The 18221-nt window shown below is 43.8% G+C and overlaps 1 protein-coding gene across 5 annotated transcripts in view; it reads right to left on the bottom strand.

The window, feature by feature from the left end:
* Positions 1 to 1286: 1286 nt before the first annotated feature.
* The window catches only part of NHSL1 (NHS like 1), a 217766-nt gene continuing 200831 nt past the window's right edge, over positions 1287 to 18221 (bottom strand). For all 5 annotated transcript variants that reach the window (XM_050787335.1, XM_050787331.1, XM_050787332.1 and 2 more), the window contains 3 exons: positions 9645 to 12929; positions 8965 to 9097; positions 1287 to 4047 (listed from right to left, as the gene is read on the bottom strand). In XM_050787335.1, coding sequence (XP_050643292.1) covers positions 3312 to 4047; positions 8965 to 9097; positions 9645 to 12929 — 4154 coding nt within the window. In that variant the 3' untranslated portion in view covers positions 1287 to 3311. The remainder of the gene's footprint in view (positions 4048 to 8964; positions 9098 to 9644; positions 12930 to 18221) is intronic.

Below are 18221 nucleotides of genomic sequence, written 5' to 3'. Positions count from 1 at the left end.
CGGATCGCCTGCTCTCCCTGCCTCGTCCTGCTTCCTCTTTTCCTTTCAAAGGTGCTTACTCCAATAATAAAACCTTTGGTATTCTAACTATCTCAGTGTCTACTTTTTGAAGAATCTAAACTGGCAGTAGGATCATGCCCCTAACTGATAGCTCAACCACATTTTCTATCTTTGGGCCTCCTTGTCTTTACCTAGCACATGAGAAACATTTATTAGGACTTCTTTTTCCATTGCTGAACACATGACTACAGATTGCTCTACTTCTTGTTCTGTGAGTGAAGGCTGGCCGCTGTGGAAGGTAGGTCAGAGCAGGCAACTGAGAGAAACTATCACAGTTACCGAATGGCTTATTAAGGAAAGTGGCACAAGAATCAGGTCCATATTTCATTCAAATGACCCTCCGTTCCCCCAACAATATCCTCACATCTGCCAAAGCAAATTACTCTGCTGTGCTCATTTGCTGATGGAATGAGCATCACATGCAGGCTGAACCCCTACTACGGCAGAACCAAGAAAGCCGCTCTTTCCCCTCTCCTCCTAAGATGCTGCCCTGATGGGTGGGGAGAAATATGGAGACACAGAAACGTCCCCTTTTCACTGTGATTCTCCTACGGAATATACTGTCACCCCCACAGGAAAAGCAAGAGTTCAATCAAGATTCTTCAGAAATAGTATGATGGCAGAAAGCAGAGCACACTGAGGTTGTTTCCAACTGACAGACCAAACAGTCATTTGTTTCTCTCCCCACTGATAGTAAAAATAAAGTGGAAATAATTTAGGGCTAGGGCTTCTGTCTATGATTATCTGGAACTTAAAGTATCAGGATATGAGAGCCATCAGATCTACCCCTGTGGAGCTTTTGAATAAGATGTGGTCCGTAACAGAAGCGGGCCCCATGGAGTAGAGTAGCCATGCGGAAGGTGCCATGTTTCAGGGATGAGTCTCGATTCTTCTCTCCCTGTATTTCATCCATGCCTGTGAGAAGCTGTCACATCTCTCCACATGCCATGTCATCTGAACCGCCAGGCGATAGGTTATTCGTATTTTATTCCAAAGTCCATAGGACACGATGTGGAGTTGTTTTTCCACGTGCCCTGGTAGATGGTGCCATCCAGTGTCTATGATGTTCCACCTCCTCTCTGTTGGGTCCTCACCTCCCCCAGAGACCTTCTGGTCTCACTGCTTTTCTGTTTGTATCCAGCAAAACACTCAACAATTCTGTACAAGAAGACCTATCTCATTATTCAAAAAAATACATGTCTAAACAAAAAGAAATGTTTCAAATATTTACTTTACAATTATTTTATTCAAAGCAAATTAAATACAAATGTGTATTTTTCATTAAAAATGGGGATCTAAAAATAGTTTTATAATTAGTGTTATGTTGCTTTATCTTTGCATAAATTATGTATTAAAGGTTTCTGATATCCATATACATTCTAGTCTTTTTTAGGCAGCTATGAGAAGATTTCATATTCAAAAGCCAACGCCAGTTTTCTAAAGAACAAACGATCTTTGTGCCAAATTAGTAGACAATTGCTCCAAATCTCTGGTCTTGATTTCTGGTTGTGTGAAGAGCAGTGTTTTGTTTTTTTTCAGAGAAGGGAAAGAGTCTTCATTCTTTAGGTTTGTTTTTGCCTCCAAGACATTTCTAAATGGGTATCTAAAGTTTTAGTTTATAAGTCTCATAATGACTTGACCCGTGCAGTCCAACTTTTAGATACTTTCATACCCCCCAAAAGCTGGCAGGTGGTAGTTGCACTAGATTCAGACCAACAGTCTCCACATTATCATCCTAGGTCCTTCTAATGAAGACGACAATCCTCTGGCTTATTTAACAAATGAAGTCTAAGTACATGGAAGTTAAGGGAGTAAGGGTGGGGGTAATGAGATTATTACATTAAAATAAAGACTTGGCACACTTGTGTCCCATGTCTAAAATTGTTGAAAATCTGACTGGAGAAGATTATAAGATAATTAGCAACTCAATTATTTATAAACAAATATAAAAACGCACAAACCAAATGATGCAAAAAAACCTTTTTAATCTAAAAATTCATTTCCCAGGGCTAACTGATAGCCAGGCCCTACCAATTTTTATCAGTTTATTTGACTAACAAGAGCTATTCAGCATTTTCTTCAAAGTAAGATAATATATAATAGATTTTGATAAATTTTTCTGAATTAGGACATGATACTGTAGGCAGTTCAAGGAAAAAAAAATAGCCATAACTTTTTCTTTGGTGTAACCAAAAGGATATCCAAAAGTTAGCAGATGTTGACATTTCAAGTGACAGGAAATTGCCTAATGGAAGTTTAAACTCTGGTTAAAAACAACAACAACAAAACTGTTGTAAAAGGAAAAGCCCCACCCATAGTTCTGTAGTGCAAGTTTTCAAATTTAATTCTGAAAAATAATTTTATTTCATAGGCAGAAAACAAATTCCAGCAGTGTATCACTTTACTCCTCTAAAAACCCTTCCCCTCTCTGTATGTCCACACCGTCACTTCAGTTGTCAATGACCTCAGCTGCTACTCAAGGAGGAAATTCATTAAAAAATTACCCACACTTCTAAAAATCAGGCTACAATTGTGTGTACGTGGCTGCACAGCAGCAGGCACCAGGTTACAGCGTTGCCACTTCTACATGTTTGTCATTTTTACAAAAAAGAAGCAAAGTCTACCTCCCCTAGAAAAAAGTACCTGAACCAATTAGTCACTTAGCCCCTTCCCAGCCTCTCTGTGCTCACCAGACCTGCCTCACCTCAGCAGCACACGTGTGCATATATCTGTGTGTTCTGTGCATTAAGATCCAGCAACTCTACTGCCTCTTTCTTAGAAGTAACATCTTCTCCTTTCTTAGGGAACTCGCTGATTTCCATAAACGTAATGCTCTGAAAGCAATTACCATCTAGTCCAGAGTAACTCCGTTACTCTATCAAGCTTAACTCTGGCTTGCTTTCTTCTATTTCTGTACATGTTGTTTGTGTATACATGTATTTTTTAAAAATTAAAATGTGTTGAAAATGCACACACACACCCAGCATTCAGGAAAAAAAAAAAAAAAAAAAAAAAAAAAAATCTTCCCCAGGAAGCACTTTCAGAAGTTTAAGCTTCTACTTGTTCTTAAGCCACAGGGCAAGTGCCAAGTGAGTCCTAAATAACCCTTCACTCACACTGCAGGGCCGGCCCACAGCACAGAAACAGCGTGGGATCCCCGGGTGAGCCAGGGAAGGGCGCCTAGCAGGCTTCCTAGAGTGCTGCATTGCTCATCTCCCCCCGTGTCACCTGGGAGAGTTATGTTCTTGGCCCTAACTCTCCTCACTCAGAGAACCGCCACACTGCGGGGAGGGCTCTCTGCCCTCTGCACTGGCTGTCCCATCCACGGGGCCGGGGGCCTGGGGCTGCAGAGAGGCGGCAGGCCCCTCCCCACAGAGCAGGCTGCCCTCGTCCATCTCCTCCCTCGCTAGTCCGTCCAGGGAACATCCCTCCGCAACGCCCAGAGCCCCGTGGGCCACGCTGTCCACAGGCTCCACGGCCTCCCCTTCTCCCTCCGAGATGACGGTCATGGGGCTGCTTTGGATCCGGTTCCGCATGCTGTACCTGCTGCTGGCGGCACAAGGCGGTGTTCGGCTGCGGCCGTACCTGGGGCCGGAAAAGGACAGACTCCGAGGCATCAAGCCTTCATTCTTGGCCCACTCCTCCTGCGCCCTTCTGTTTTTGCTTGGGGAACAGCTTGACGGGCTCTCGGGGGCATCTGGTGAAGGTTCTGACCTTGACCTCTGGAATCTAGGGTCTGTGTTCTTGAGCATCTCTGCTGCAGACATGCGGGCGCTGGTGTCTGAACGACTGCCCTTTTTTAGCAGCAGAGCTTTGAAATTGTCACTGCTGGTGCTGCTCTTTCGGATGCTTCTCTGAATCGATCCCACTTGCTTTGGAGAGGCCAGGCTCGGGGCAGCGCCGGTGGGTGTCACGGGTGGGGAGGGAGAATGGTTTCGGGAGTGGTCATCATCTGAATCTCTACGGCCGAGGACTTTCCTTTTGGATCTGAGATTTAATAACATTAAGAAAAGGTTAATTCCCATGGGACCACAGACTGTGGTCACAGCCACAACCACTCTGCTTCTCTTATCGCATCTTCAGGTCACCATCTACTTCAGATTCACTTTCAAAAAATTTATTTTTCACTGGGCACAGTGGCTCACACCTGTAATCCCAGCATTTTGGGAGGCCAAGGTGGGAGGATCACTTGAGCTTTGGAGTTCAAGACCAGCCTGGGTAACACAGTAAGATCTTATCTCTATTCAAAAAAAAAAAAGAAAAAGAAAAAGAAAAATTAATAAATGCATAATTATTTATTTATTTAAGACAGAGTCCTGCTCTGTTGCCCAGGCTGGAGTGCAATGGCATAATCTCAGCTCACTGCAACCTCCGCCTCCCAGGTTCAAGCGATTCTCCTGCCTCAGCCTCCTGAGTAGTTGGGATTACAGGTGCCCGCCACCATGCCCAGTTAATTTTTGTATTTTTAGTAGAGATGGGATTTTGCCATGATGGCCAGGCTAGTCTCGAACTCCCGACCTCAGGTGATCCACCTGCCTCGGCCTCCCAAAGTGCTGGGATTACAGGCGTGAGCCACTGTGCCCCGCAAATAATTTATTTTTAACTTTGAAAATTTCAAACACCCACACAAAAAAGAACAGCTCATTGCAAGACCACATGAGCCCATAACACACTTATGATAATCATGAATTACGGTCACCCTTCTTTTGTCTCCACCCTCCCTATTTGAAACAAATCTTAGACACTGTATTAACTTACTTTGGATAGGACTAAAAGTTTTAATAATGGTCAGTTTTCCTTGATCTCTCCTAGATGGGCTGATCCAGAGTGAATTTCACATGCTGACCCTCCTTTCTTTCTACGCTTCCTTTTCTTGTTCCGTGCCAGAATATCCCCTGTACTAAGATGTACCCCACTCCAGGTCCTAGAACAACTCCTCAGCTTCACATTCTCAGTTATTTTAGAAGTTGCCATCAGACCAGTCTTCCTCAGCTCTTTCAGGACCATGTGCCAACTTCTAAAATCCAGCCTTCCAGAAAACAAAGGTGAACCCTCTGTGCCAGACCCTGCTTCATGATTGACTCAGCAAAGCTTGCACTGATCAAGAAAATGTGAGGGGTGGGGTGGGGTGGGGTGGGGAAGACGAACGGGCAATCAAAGAAAGTTGAAGGTTTCCTGTCGATATTTCTTGTCCTGAGTCTCTAAGAACCTCACTGTTCAATGTGCTTTCCATTGACAGTGGCAAAGAGATGATAAAGCCAATGAACCAAGTGGCCCCTTGCTGGTCTCTTCATGACAACAACTCAGTGTGTGTTTCTTAGCTAAGTGCAGGACAACTTGCTTTAAGGAAACTCGACACAGTTAACAGAATAAAGACGTGGGTATATCTCTTTTCCTGCTATAAAACTGTAGAACATGCAGCAGGGAAAGGTTGAGAGTATGATTCTATACATACAGATTAAGAGTTGAAACCAGACTCTTCCCACCTCTCGCTGTGTGACCTGGGACAAATTACCCATGTGTGCTGTGCCTCCTCACTTATAAGACACCAACCTCACAGGTTTGTGAAGATTAAGTGAAATAAGGAAGCTACATGGCTCCCACTGCTAAAGCTTCCTTGTTCCGTCGCCTTGGACAAGTTAACATTTCTGACTGTGTATTTTTCCTATCACAAAAAGGGGAATAACAGTACATAGGTCACAGTTTGTCAGTACACGTGAATGCAGTAATAGCCATAATTGGTCAGGCATAGAGCAGGTGCTTAACAAACCTTTGAATGTCACATAGAAAATGGATTTAGTTTTTACGTGGCTTACACAGCAAGACTGAGGGCAAGATGGGCCCATGCTGGCTGCCCTGGGCTTGGTGTTCCTGGGGTCATCTCCATTCTTCTGGTCAAAAAGATGCCACTAAAGCAGAAGTTGGGAAATGGTAAGGACCCAATACAGAGTCTGAAGGGTGGCCAGAGTGGACAGAGCACCAGACTCTTTGGGACCTCAGAACACGACCTATGGTACAGGTTTCATGGTCCCGCTCAGTAGTCAACAAGAGCAGTGTCCTGATAAGAGTTAGGACCGGCTGACAAAACTACAGACATCCTAACATCTCAAAATTGTAGAGCGAGAAAAGACGTTAGAAATGGTCTGGTCCAACTACTTTGGGTTTCAGAAAAGGTAACTGAGAAAAAGTAACTTGTTAGTATGACAGCTAGGACTTGAGCTTACAGCACATGGCCTCACCACTTACATGGTCTACTCCCCAAAGCAGCTCTGCTCATTTCATTCTTTTAGGTATTGGCTGGTGACTTAATTTTTAATTTAGTTTTTAAATGGTGAGGGTATGCTGAGATCCATTAAACAAGTCACAACTAAACTTGATTAAAACTATGACCTTTAATTGTAGACACAGAATTAAGAAAGAAGATGGGGTGACCAGCCTGAGCAACATGGTGAAACCATGTCTCTACTACAAATACAAAAATTAGCCGGGCATGGTGGCACACGCCTATAATCCCAGCTACTCGGCATGCTGAGGCAGGAGAATCATTCAAATCTGGGAGGCAGAGGTTGCAGTAAGCCAAGATCGTGCCACTGCACTCCAGCCTGAGTAACAGAGTGAATTGGACTCTGTATCAAAAAAGAAAAAAAAAAAAAAGGAAGAACGATGGGATTTTATGAAAGCACTGTCATCTCTCAAGAGCAGGTGCCCACTAAAATAATTAAATCTAAACGTACAAATTCTTTGCCTATACATACACACAGACACACACACAAGTATGTACTTTTAAGGAAGACGGCTATAAAAAGTGCTTAAACAGTTAACACTGATTTAAAAACTAATTACTTCAATAAATATAAAAACTTCACACCTCAACTGGTGCTCTACATTTTCCATCTGGCTTTAAATCTGAAGTGAATTAATTTGCATTATAAAATTTGGAAGCTGTGTTCCAACTTAGATACTCTTTATTTTAAATTATGAGCTTAAGTGCTGAAGGACATAAAAATAAAGCCTAAAAAAGCACATACAGTAGATGGATTTTTACTATGTCTGCTAATTTATTCTCAACGCTACAACAGAAATTAGCATGTGTCCTCGCTCTCTCTCTGCAATCCATTCCTAAGGCCTACTTGGCTTTTACTTCTCTCATACGTGCACTGAATAATACGAACTGACCGATTTCTACATCTGCAGTCGATGTAACGCCCTAGTAAGAGAAACCACACATTTTTCAGTGCCTTAAGAAGGTTGCCAAAATATAGAAGAGGCTTTTGGCATATTTTTGGGAAAAAAATATGCAATAATTTGGACCTACAACAGTTGGGTTTCCTCACTGGAACCAAGTATTTAGTACACAGAATGACCAGGAAATGCAATCTTCTCTGTGGATGGCTATTATAAATAGATAGATATGCCTGTATATTTAGCAACCCAGTGCATTCCATACTAAATGAAATACTTTGAGTCTCGGAAGAATCTTCTAGTGGTTAAATACCAGTTGGTTTCATTTAATTCAGGAAATATTTATTGAGTGCTTCTTATGTGTCCAGCGTGGTTAAGAGTTAGAAACATCTGTGGGAACTTCTAGAATTGCCACTAAAGTTTCAAAGGATGCATCATTTATCATTTCTCTGTTTTGAGAAATAATTGGATAACTAGCTACCTTTTTACTTCTAATGAGATTAAAGAAACCAGTCCATGTTAAAGCGGGTAGTCTTTAGGATCTATTATACCAACACTAGAGGAGTGATGTAAAGAGCATGATTCTTGAGGAGCACATGAATTCACCTGCTTCGTTCCCCCTGCACCAAGTTAGATGTTTATGTGTTACATGAAGAGCTTCAGGTAGGCACAGCACTATGTTTTTCATCTTATGCAATAGCCTTTTCAGGGAGAGTCCAAGAATTGGGAAAGCAGTGCTGACATAAGATCATTCACACACAGAATCAAATCATTCTTATAGGATGCTTTGTTTCAGGAGGTTTAAAAAAAAAAAAAAGGATCTTCATTCAGGGCAAAATAAGGCCTTAGCAGCATAAGGACATTCATTAGAGTTACCTGGAAATACCGTGGTAAAGAAGTCTAGAAGGAAGCAAAAGGTTTATACAGCATTACAGCTTAACGTACTTGCACATATACAGTCATCAGTTTTTACAATGACACTGTTGTGGGAGTACTCAGCTGTTTACAATCAGAAAAATGATGCAATAAGTAAAACTTTAGTGCTAAATCATATTTACCCTTAAAGGTGACCACATATAAAAAGTACAAACAGTTCAGGCCATTACTTTGAAAATTTTACCCTTTGTTTGTTTGTTTGTTTTGAACCCCAACGATTTCTGATGCCAGTAGATGGCACTAGTGGTATACAGTAACCAGCACAAATCATTCTTTTGCTCCCGCTTAAAGGGACGTACCCTTTTATAGAAACATTTAAGCAGCCAAAGAAATTGCACTGTATGATTGTGGTTTTTCTGTAAAACGAAAAAAAATTAGAATAAACTAAAAGATCTTTAGGAAGAGAGTCCCATGGAGCTAGTCTGTGCATCCTAAGTCCACAGAACACAGCATTCCTCCTCCTGACTGCACTGTCAGCCGCTTTAATCCGACTCTCGCTAATATCCTCTGTCTTATGACTGCCACACTACACCCCTTGCCAGGAAGAGCAGCGCATACCAGAAGGTATCACATTGCGCCTCTGTCCCCAATGTCATAAAAATCAGTGAAACAAAGTGAAACAGAAATTGGAGTCAGAGGAAATAAAACTATAAAAATCAACAGTAAAGTTAAGGAGTCATGATTGGGTGACAGAAGAAACCTTGGGGAAGAAAAGTAAATTGAGGTGCTGCTTGGAAAGAAGGAATTACACAGTAGATTAAAGTCAAAGGAAGGAGTTTGAAATACCTGTGAATAGCTGCAAAAAGGTCTTCTGTGGTCCTGGGTCGACTAGGGGTCATCACCTCATCACTCCCGTCTTCCTTGAGGAAGTCACAGGCCTCTGAGGATGAACTGGCTGCGGTGGTCTCCGGCACCCCAGCTACGGAAAAGCAGGCAGGCCCACAAGATGCACAAGTGACTAGAATTTCAGTCCTCAGCCAAGCTTCTAAATATGCTGCTTCCCTGCCATTCCTGACAATGTGAGAACCGCAGGGAGATGCCATAGGTCTGTAGTTTGATAGTTCACAAAGAAGGGAGGAAATGACACTAGCGTGAGAGCCAGAGCTCATTCTTTGTTAAAGTATAGAACGCCCACGGCATCTCTCTTAAATTTTGTTGCAACATTTCTTTGTGGCTCTTTGGAAGGGAGGTGTTACCCATTGCTATTTAATATCCAGCCTGCTGCAGATCATCTCCATCCCCCTATTTTCTGCCATGCCTTTAGGTCTAGATTTTAAAAATAATAACAAAATGCAAAGCTGGTAACTTAATCTGTGTTTTTGCACAGGAAGTCTACATACTGTTAGCTTTAACACCAATCTGATCTACCTGGGTTCCTTCCACGTGTAAGCATTCAACAGCCCTATCTGGTTCAGCTGCATATGGGCAGAGGGCACAGGAGAGAGAAGCCAGGAAGCCAGACTCACCTGCTCCGTCCTGTTGAGATAGGCAGCTCTCCCTATCGCCCCCAGCATCCGCACTGTTCTCAGCTGGCTCCTCCTGCTTGGGGGCTGGTGAGACATCGGGCTGAACCATGAGGACATTGGCTTCCACTCTGCTGGGAGACACGGATCCTGCAGCTCCTCCCTCAAGAACCGAGGTGCCAGGGTGCGTGGCATGAGAGCCAGCTTGGACTGTAGAACTCTCTTTTGCCTCTCTGCTGTGCACAGAGCCCTCCTCTCCCCTCGTGGGGCTGGGCGCGGCTCGAAGGGCTTCGCTCACGTTCTCTGCGGGTTCCACTGCAAAATCTTTCTGCGGAGGTGGTACCACCAGGAACAGTTTGGGCTTCTTGGAAATGGGGGGTGGCTTCCTCCTGGGTGAAGAGTCTGGGAGTGGGGTGGTGCTGGGACTGGGCCGAGCCTCTGCCTCCCCAGCGCTCAAAGCTCCAGGGCTGCGGCTCACAGGGCCGCCGCGCTCGGCCGCACTGCCATGGTCACCCTGACTCGAGCTCTTGGCAGGCGTCGGAAGCGAGCTTGTCACAGAGGCAGGCTGGCTTTCACTCTCCATTTCATTTGTGCTATTTCGGGATTTCAGGAGAGCAGATGGCTTTAAGTGGTACTGTGGAGCAACTGGAGTACGTTGTTCCTGAGCTGTTCGTTCAGACAACAGTGCTGCCTCGGTGCCTGAGTTCTTCCTCACCGGCCTCAACTGCACCATCTGCAATGCTTCCGTGGTTATCAGGGGCATGGGGGGCCTGCTGGTCTCCTCCTTGGAAGAAGGCGGCCTCAAGGATCCCCGGGAGGATTCTGGCTGGCCAGAATTTGTGAAAGGCGGCCTGGTGTCTTTCATGAATTTGGGGTCAAGAGGTGGGGCGGGTGGGGGCTCCGAGAAAGGTAAGAGAGGTGGGGGCAATGGCAAGGACACAGGTGAATCTGGAAGAAGCGGGCTCAGTGCAGTGGGCGGGGGAGAAAGGCACCAATCAGGTGGGGAGCAGAAGGGAGTGAGAGCTTCTGGCGGCGGAGGGGGGAACACAGGAGAGTGAGGCAGAGGAGAGCCCTGGGAGCAATCTGTGACAGGAGGTGGGGGAGGAAGGAAAGGAGACCTGTCTGCAGGACAAGGCGATGGAGGAGAGGGAATAGGAGGAGGAGGAGCCAGGGGAGAGCCCACGGCTGGATCCAGTTTCTTCATAGTGCCACTTCCTTCAGTAGAAGTATTAGAGGAAAGAGAAGTGGACGACGAGGAAATGGATACTGAAGATATCAGAGAGGACTTCCTTTCTGGTACCCTGGGCTTGGGCTTCCCCTTCCCATTTGCTGGTGACATTGATTTTAAAAACACAGGCACAGGGGTGAGCGCTGTGGGTGTATTCGACTGGCTGGAATACCCACTGGATGGAGAAATGACTCTGTGGGACTTCTCTGGTGACATGATCTTTGGTTTGACTGAACCACTGGGCACTTGAGGCATTGTGGCTCTGGACCCTTCTTGGACATGGCGGACTGGCCCGTTCCCAGTGGGCACCCCGCTGCTGGTTGAACAGCCCCCTGCTGGGTTCCCCAGATCTTCCTGCATGCCTGTGTAGTCAATGTAGTAACCCCAGGGGTCCGTGTACTCTGACTTGACACTGCTCGTGTCACTCTGCGATGGTGTGGCCCCGCACAGGGAGTAGACATTGGGGGTGGTGGCGGAAGTCATGCTGCTGCCAGCACTGACCGTGCTCTGGCTCCGGGAGCGGGGCAGCCAGGGCTCTTCCAAGTCACTGCAGGGGCTCTGGGAGGGCGAGCTGCCACCCTTGCCTGGGAGGCTCAGCTGCAGCGAGTGCTGGAGTGTGGCGATCAGGCTCTCGTTGAGCACCTGCCCGTTGGACTGGCCACTCTTCTTGGGAATCCTGCGGAGGGAGTCTGTCCGGGAGGGTGGCAGGGGAGGCTTCTTTGCTTTCTTCAAAGAGATGTTTCTCGATAAGGATTTATCCTGGTAATTGGACCGGTCCCCTTGGTTTTTCTGAGCTCTTCCATCAAAAACATTGACCACGCTGTGCCTGGGGTTCCCAAAGCCATCACTGCTATTGCACAGATTCCCAGATCCATGTCCAGAGTCAGTGTGCACAGATGTGCAGTAGCCATCGTGGTCCTCGGAATACAGCGACCCAGCATCCTCTTTGTTGGACGTTTGGTCCAAACTGCAGCTGCTCATGTTACTTGTGGGAGTGGAGTAGCCAGGAGTTGCTACATGCGGCTTCAGGGGGGATGCCCTTCCATTACCTGAGGACTTGTATTCCCAGGGCTCCGAGCTGCTGTGCCCTCCACCCCCTGAATAACTAGATTCACTCTTGCCATCCACATCTTGGGAGTGGGCTGGGAAGGCTAGGTCGTTTCTACAATTATACGGCATGGCTTGGGACGCATTCTCCCTATTTGCTGGAGCATTTAGAGAGACTGCCGAGTCACAGAGGGACAACAGTGTGGGTGCCCCAGGGGAATGAGGGTCTAAGGCCTGTGAAAGAATGGTGGTGTGACCCTCATTCCAGTGGCGCCCGGGAGACTGATGATCATCTTTCACAGCATGCCTGGAGATGAGGTGGTCTCTGGGTTTTATCTTTGCATGTGATGAGCCAGAACTTCTACTTTCCCGCTGCCCTGCACTCTGAGCAGTGTGAATAGCGATGACCTCGGAAGAGGAAGACAGTGTGGCATTTGGGATGATGCTGGTGGAGTAGGCTGCATGAGGAGAAACCACACATGCTGGGCTCATTACATTTTCACTCTCAAAGTGTCTCAGCTCTTGGGATTTGGGTCTCAAAAGTGTTCCAGTCTCTGAGGCACCTCCTAAATGGCCTAAGTTTTCATCTGCTTGTGGGTGACCTCCCTGGTAGAGGAATGTGCCATCCATGTCTCCTGCAGGGCCCAGGGCACCCAGCCTCGGCTCAAGAGACTGAATGTTTGCCCTCACTCCAGAACGCGGAAGACTATGGAAGCCAGCATCATTGTTGAGGCGGGAAGGGAATATGATCCCCGCAGAATCGCTCAGCACAGACATGTTGCCAGAAGAACCTGAGAAGTGGCCCATCTGGGCAGCAATGCCTTGCCCCTTCTGTGCCCTGATTCTCCTCATGGAAGGTGGTACGACCTTCACATCCTCCGTCTGACAGCTGGAGTCCCTGGTTTCTGAGCGCTGCCCAGCAGACCGATAGCTATCGAACCTTCCTAGCGCAGAGTAGTGATCGGGGGTGTGCACTGAGTGACCATCGACATCATCTTGGCCAGTGCCTGATGCTGGAGATAAAGCAGAAAGAGGCTTGTTACCTGAAAATAAAATCCATAGTTCATCACCTATACCCTCACCGCCTCTGACAGAATTTTTTAAAAAATTTTCTATTTGATTTAATGTCCTTTCTCCTGTAGGTACCTAAGTACATTTAAAAAGTTACTGATAGCTCTAAAATAAAAATTCTTGTCATGAATTTCAGGTACTTCTCTTAATTTGTACCTCCAATCCTCCTATGGCTTGAGTGCCACATATGGAATTCTCAGGTGATCCCTTCAAGATCAAGGCTGCTGAGGGCTCAGAGGAGGATTTACTTTGAAATAACCACCTTTCAGTAAAGTCTTCAAGGTAGCCTTTCGCCCACGGGGTGACTGTGCAGACCATCTATCAAGCAGTGACACAGCTTTCCCAAAGGCAGATGAATGTAGTAATTGAACAATAGGGCCACGGAGATACCATGTTTGAGGGGTACTGGTATAAAACAGTGTTAATTACATTAATTCTGTATGTCAGAAGGAAATTCTAAGGCAAAGAAAACTGATTTACAGGCCCATCTGTGTTCCAAACATTTCATTATCCATCTGAAGTCATTATCTGTCTGTTGGTGACATTCAAAATTCAACAGCAATCTGTTGTGTTCTGGTGGGGGAAACCGGCAGGAACTGATCCAGTGAACATTTCCTCAAATTAGGATGATTTATTCGTTGGAGTTTTACAACCAAACAGAGAATAGTATGTTTAAAAAAAAAAAAAGAAACACAAGGAAGGGCCAACAGAGAGGGACATGGATGAGGTAAACCTTAAGTGTAAACAGATTTCAAGCTACCCAGGAAAGAACAGAGCTTATGAGGAAAAAATAAACAAATAAATAAATAAATAAATCACAAAGAACCTACCCAAAGTGTACTGAGAAAAAAAAAAGTTAATCCTTACGACAAATCAAATCTCTAAAAATAGTAGTAAAACTATAGTTCTCCCTATGTTATCTCCATCCAACAAGGACCTGAGAGTATCTATCTATCCCAACACGGGCTTTGTTGAGCAACACGAGTCAAGCACACCCCTCTGTGTCAGTGAACACCTGGATGTGACCCTAGGGGTGATAGGGTTCCTAAGGCTTCCCTCTCCCAGCACATAATCTAACCAGGGCATGGACTGGATAGAGAACGCCTTTTGCTCACTCAGATAGCAGCGGGTAGTACTGAAATGGCAGCAATGTGCTTGTATCAACTTCAAAAGAGATGGCACCCTGGAAGGAAGGATCCTGGCATAAAGCCTCCTTCTTCACTGTGATGATGGAGAGGAAATTTTATACTTGTATTTTTAGCAAAGATGATCTATTTCCTCTCTCTACCCTCTTTCAAGTACCCACTCGCTGAAGACAGACAGACACACAGACACACACACACAGACACACACAGACACACACACACACACACACGAGGCTGTCCCACACAGACAGGGAAAGTGGACAAAAGGACAGGACAGAAGAAAAACCCACTTTGAGGAGGTGCAAAGTTTTGCCATTTAGTAATTTAGAAGATGGGCGGTTGACTGGTATTGGTGTATCAGTGCATACAAGTTCAATTCCAAACACTCAAAATACCTAATTCCATTCAACAATGCGTTTTCAATGTTTGGAGTTGACCTTATATGAATACATTTTTTCCTTTCAAAACTGTACTAGTTTTTGCATGGAGTTAGTGGTAGATTTTTAACTGTCTTTAAGTAGCATAAACAAAATCCTGATACTTTTGGGTAACAGTTTTAAATATGAAACCATTCTAGGCATGTTAAAAAAAAAAATAGAAATATAGCTATTTTATCACCCTCTACAGCTAAGTATAACTTTCTTATTAAAATAAAAACATTTCCTAAAGACCTTAAAAAGCATATGAAAAACTAATATATCTTATCACAAGGACCACCAAAATTCTATTCCCAAAACAGACCCTCCAATATTTTCACAGTATAAAAAGTTTCAGAATATGATAGGAAACAGATGAATGCTATAGAGGCATATGTCATTTTACTGTGCTTAGCTTTATTGTGCATTGCAGATAATTGTGTTTTTTTTTTTTAACAGATCGAAGGTTTGTGGCAACCCTGTGTTGAGCAAGTCTACTGACGCCATTTTTCTAACATGTGCTTACTGTGTGTCTCCGTGTCACGTTTTGGTTATTCTTGCAATATCTCAAACTTTTTCATTATTGTTAGATCTGTTATGGTGATCTGTGACCAGTGATCTTTGATATTACTATTGTAATTGTTTTGGGGTGCCACAAATCACACCCACATAAGACAGCAAATGTGATTGATAAATGTTGTGTGTGTTCTGACTGCTCCACTGACCAGCTGTTTCCCAGCTTCTCTCCCTCTTCTCGGGCTTCTCTATTCCCTGAGATACAACAATAATGAAATTAGGTCATTAATAGCCCTACATGGCCTCTAAGGGTTCAAGCGAAAGGAAGAGTTGCATGTCTCTCACTTTAAATCAAAAGTTAGAAATGATTAAGCCTAGCGAGGAAGGCATGTCAAAAGCTAAGATAGGCCAAAAGCTAGGCCTCTTGTGCCAAACAGTTAACCGAGCTGTGACTGCAAAGGAAAAGTTCTTGAAGGAAATAAAAAGTGCTACTCCAGTGCATACACAAATAAAAAAACAGCTTTATTGCTGATATGGAGAAAGTTTTAATGGTCTGGACAGAAAATCAAACCAGCCACAACATTTCTCTTAAGCCAAAGCCTAATCCAGAGCAAGGCCCTAACTCTTCAATCCTGTGAAAGCTGAGAGAGGTGAGGAAGCTATAGAAGAAGAGCTGGAAGCTAGCACAGGTTGTTTCATGAGGTTGAAGGAAAGGAGCCATTTCTACAACATAAAAGTGAAGCAGCAAATGCTGACGGAAAAGCTGCAGAAATTTATCTAGAAGATCTAGCGAGGTTAGTTGATGAAGGTGGTTATACTAGACAACAGGTTTTCAATGTAGATGAAACGACCTTCTAATCATCTAGGACTTTCAAAGCTACAAGAGGAGGAGTCAATGCCTGTCTTCAAAGCTTCAAAGGACAAACTGACTCTTGTTAGAGGCAGAGTAGCTGGTGACTTGAAGTTGAAGCCAATGTTTCTTTACCATTCTGGAAATCCTAGAGTCCTTAAGAATTATGCTAAACAGAATCTGCCTGTGCTCTATAAATGGAGCAACAAAGCCTGGATGACAGCATGTCAGCTTACAGCATGATTTATTGAATACTTTTAAGTCCACAGTTGAGATCTACTGCTCAGAAAAAAAAAAGATTTCTTTCATTTACAGTGCACCTAGGCTGGGGGCAGTGGCTCACGCCTGTAATCCCAGCACTTTGAAAGGCCAAGGCGGGCAGATCACCTGAGGTCAGGAGTTCGAGACCAGCCTGAACAACATAAAGAAACCCTGTCTCTACTAAAAATACAAAAAAATTAGCCAGGTGTGGTGGCGCATGCCTGTAATCATAGCTACTCGGGAGGCTGAGGCAGGAGAATCGCTTGAACCCAGGAGGCGGAGGTTGCAGTGAGCTGAGATCGCACCACTGCACTCCAGCCTGGGCAACAAGGGTGAAACTCCGTCTCAAAACAAAAAATTATATATACATACACACACACACACACACACACACACACACACACACACACACACACACACAAATACAATGCACCTAGTCACCCCAGAGCTCTGATGAAGATGTACAAAGACATAAATGTTTTCATGCCTGCTAACACAACATTCATTCTGCAGCCCATGGCTTAAACAGTAATTTTGACTTTCAAGTCATAATTTTGTAATGCACTTTGTAAGGCCAAAGCTGCCATAGACAGTGATTTCTCTGATAGATCTGAGCTAAGTTAAGTTGGAAACCTGAAAAGGATTCACCACTCTAGCACAGTAAGAACAATTTTAATTCATGGGAGAAGGTCAAAATATCAATATTAGTAAGAGTCTGGAAGAAATTGATTCCAGCTCTCGTAGATAACTTTGAGAGGATTGAGACTGAAGTGAAGGAAGTGACTCCAGATGTGGTAGAAACAGCAAGGAACTAGAGTTAGAAGTGGAGCCTGAAGATGTGGCTGAATTGCTGCAATCTCATGATCAAACTTGAACAACGAGGCATTGCTTCTTACAGACGAGCAATGAAAATGCTTTCCTGAGATGGACTCTACTAGTGAAGATGCTGTGAACATTGTTAAAATGACAACAAAGGATTCAGAATATTATATAAACTTAGTTGATAAAGCAGCAGCAGGGTTTGAGAGAGTGACTCAAATTTTGAGAGTAGTTCTACTGTTGGTAAAATGTTACTAAACAGTATTACGTGCTACAGAGAAATCTTTCAAGAAAGGAAGGATCTGTCAATGTGGCAAATGTCACTGTTGTCTTATTTTAGGAAATTGCCACAGTCATTCTTATCTTCAGCAACCACCACCCTAATCAGTCAGTAGCCATCGACATCGAGGCAAGAACTTTCACCAGCAAGAAGATTACAACTGTCTGTAGGCTCAGATCATCCTTAGTATTTTTTAGCAATCAGGTATTTTTACACTGTACCTTTTTTTTTTTTTTTTTTTTTTTTTTTTACATAATGCTATTGCATACTTAGTAGACCACAGCACAGTGTAAACATAACTTTTATAGGTGCTGGAAAACCAAAAAATTCATGTGACTTGCTGTATTACAATATTCACTTTATTGTAGTGGTCTGGAACTATAGCTGCGATATCCCTGAGGTATGTCTTTAGACAGAACAAACCACAAAAAGACAACTACAAACAAGTGTAGACCACTTAGGTGCTGCTCAAACTTGATGGGATTTATCTGATTTTAAGATGTAATGTACAGAAATAATTATTTATACTTTTTCTTTTATTTATTAATAATATTTTGAATTTCTAAAAAATATATGTAATTAACGATGCTGAGGATTTACAAGTCAGTTTATTTAAGGTGTAGGCTATGAGTTTTTAAAAAGTCTTGTCAAGTAGATAGTTTCTTAGTATAAACTACCAAAAATTATTCATAAAGGGATTCCTTTAGATGAGGCCTTTTCTGCTTAGAGAATATGTACGGGGATAGGTTCAGTAGCCAAGCGTAATATATATATCAACAAAATAATCCTATCTGATTCTAAAAGATGAAACCTCATAATATGATGTTCAGATACATTTTTGTACAGATTTAAGATAAAAGAAAAAATTCAAAATGTCCAATTGACTGAAACGAAAGGCAACAAATTTTAGTTTATCAGGTAAGTTTTGGAAGTAAGCATTAAATATC

Source organism: Macaca thibetana, chromosome 4 (assembly GCF_024542745.1).
Source record: "Macaca thibetana thibetana isolate TM-01 chromosome 4, ASM2454274v1, whole genome shotgun sequence".
NCBI lineage: Eukaryota > Metazoa > Chordata > Mammalia > Primates > Cercopithecidae > Macaca > Macaca thibetana.
The sequence above is the reverse complement of the archived record's forward strand: the minus strand, read 5'-3'. Positions and strand labels throughout refer to the sequence as shown.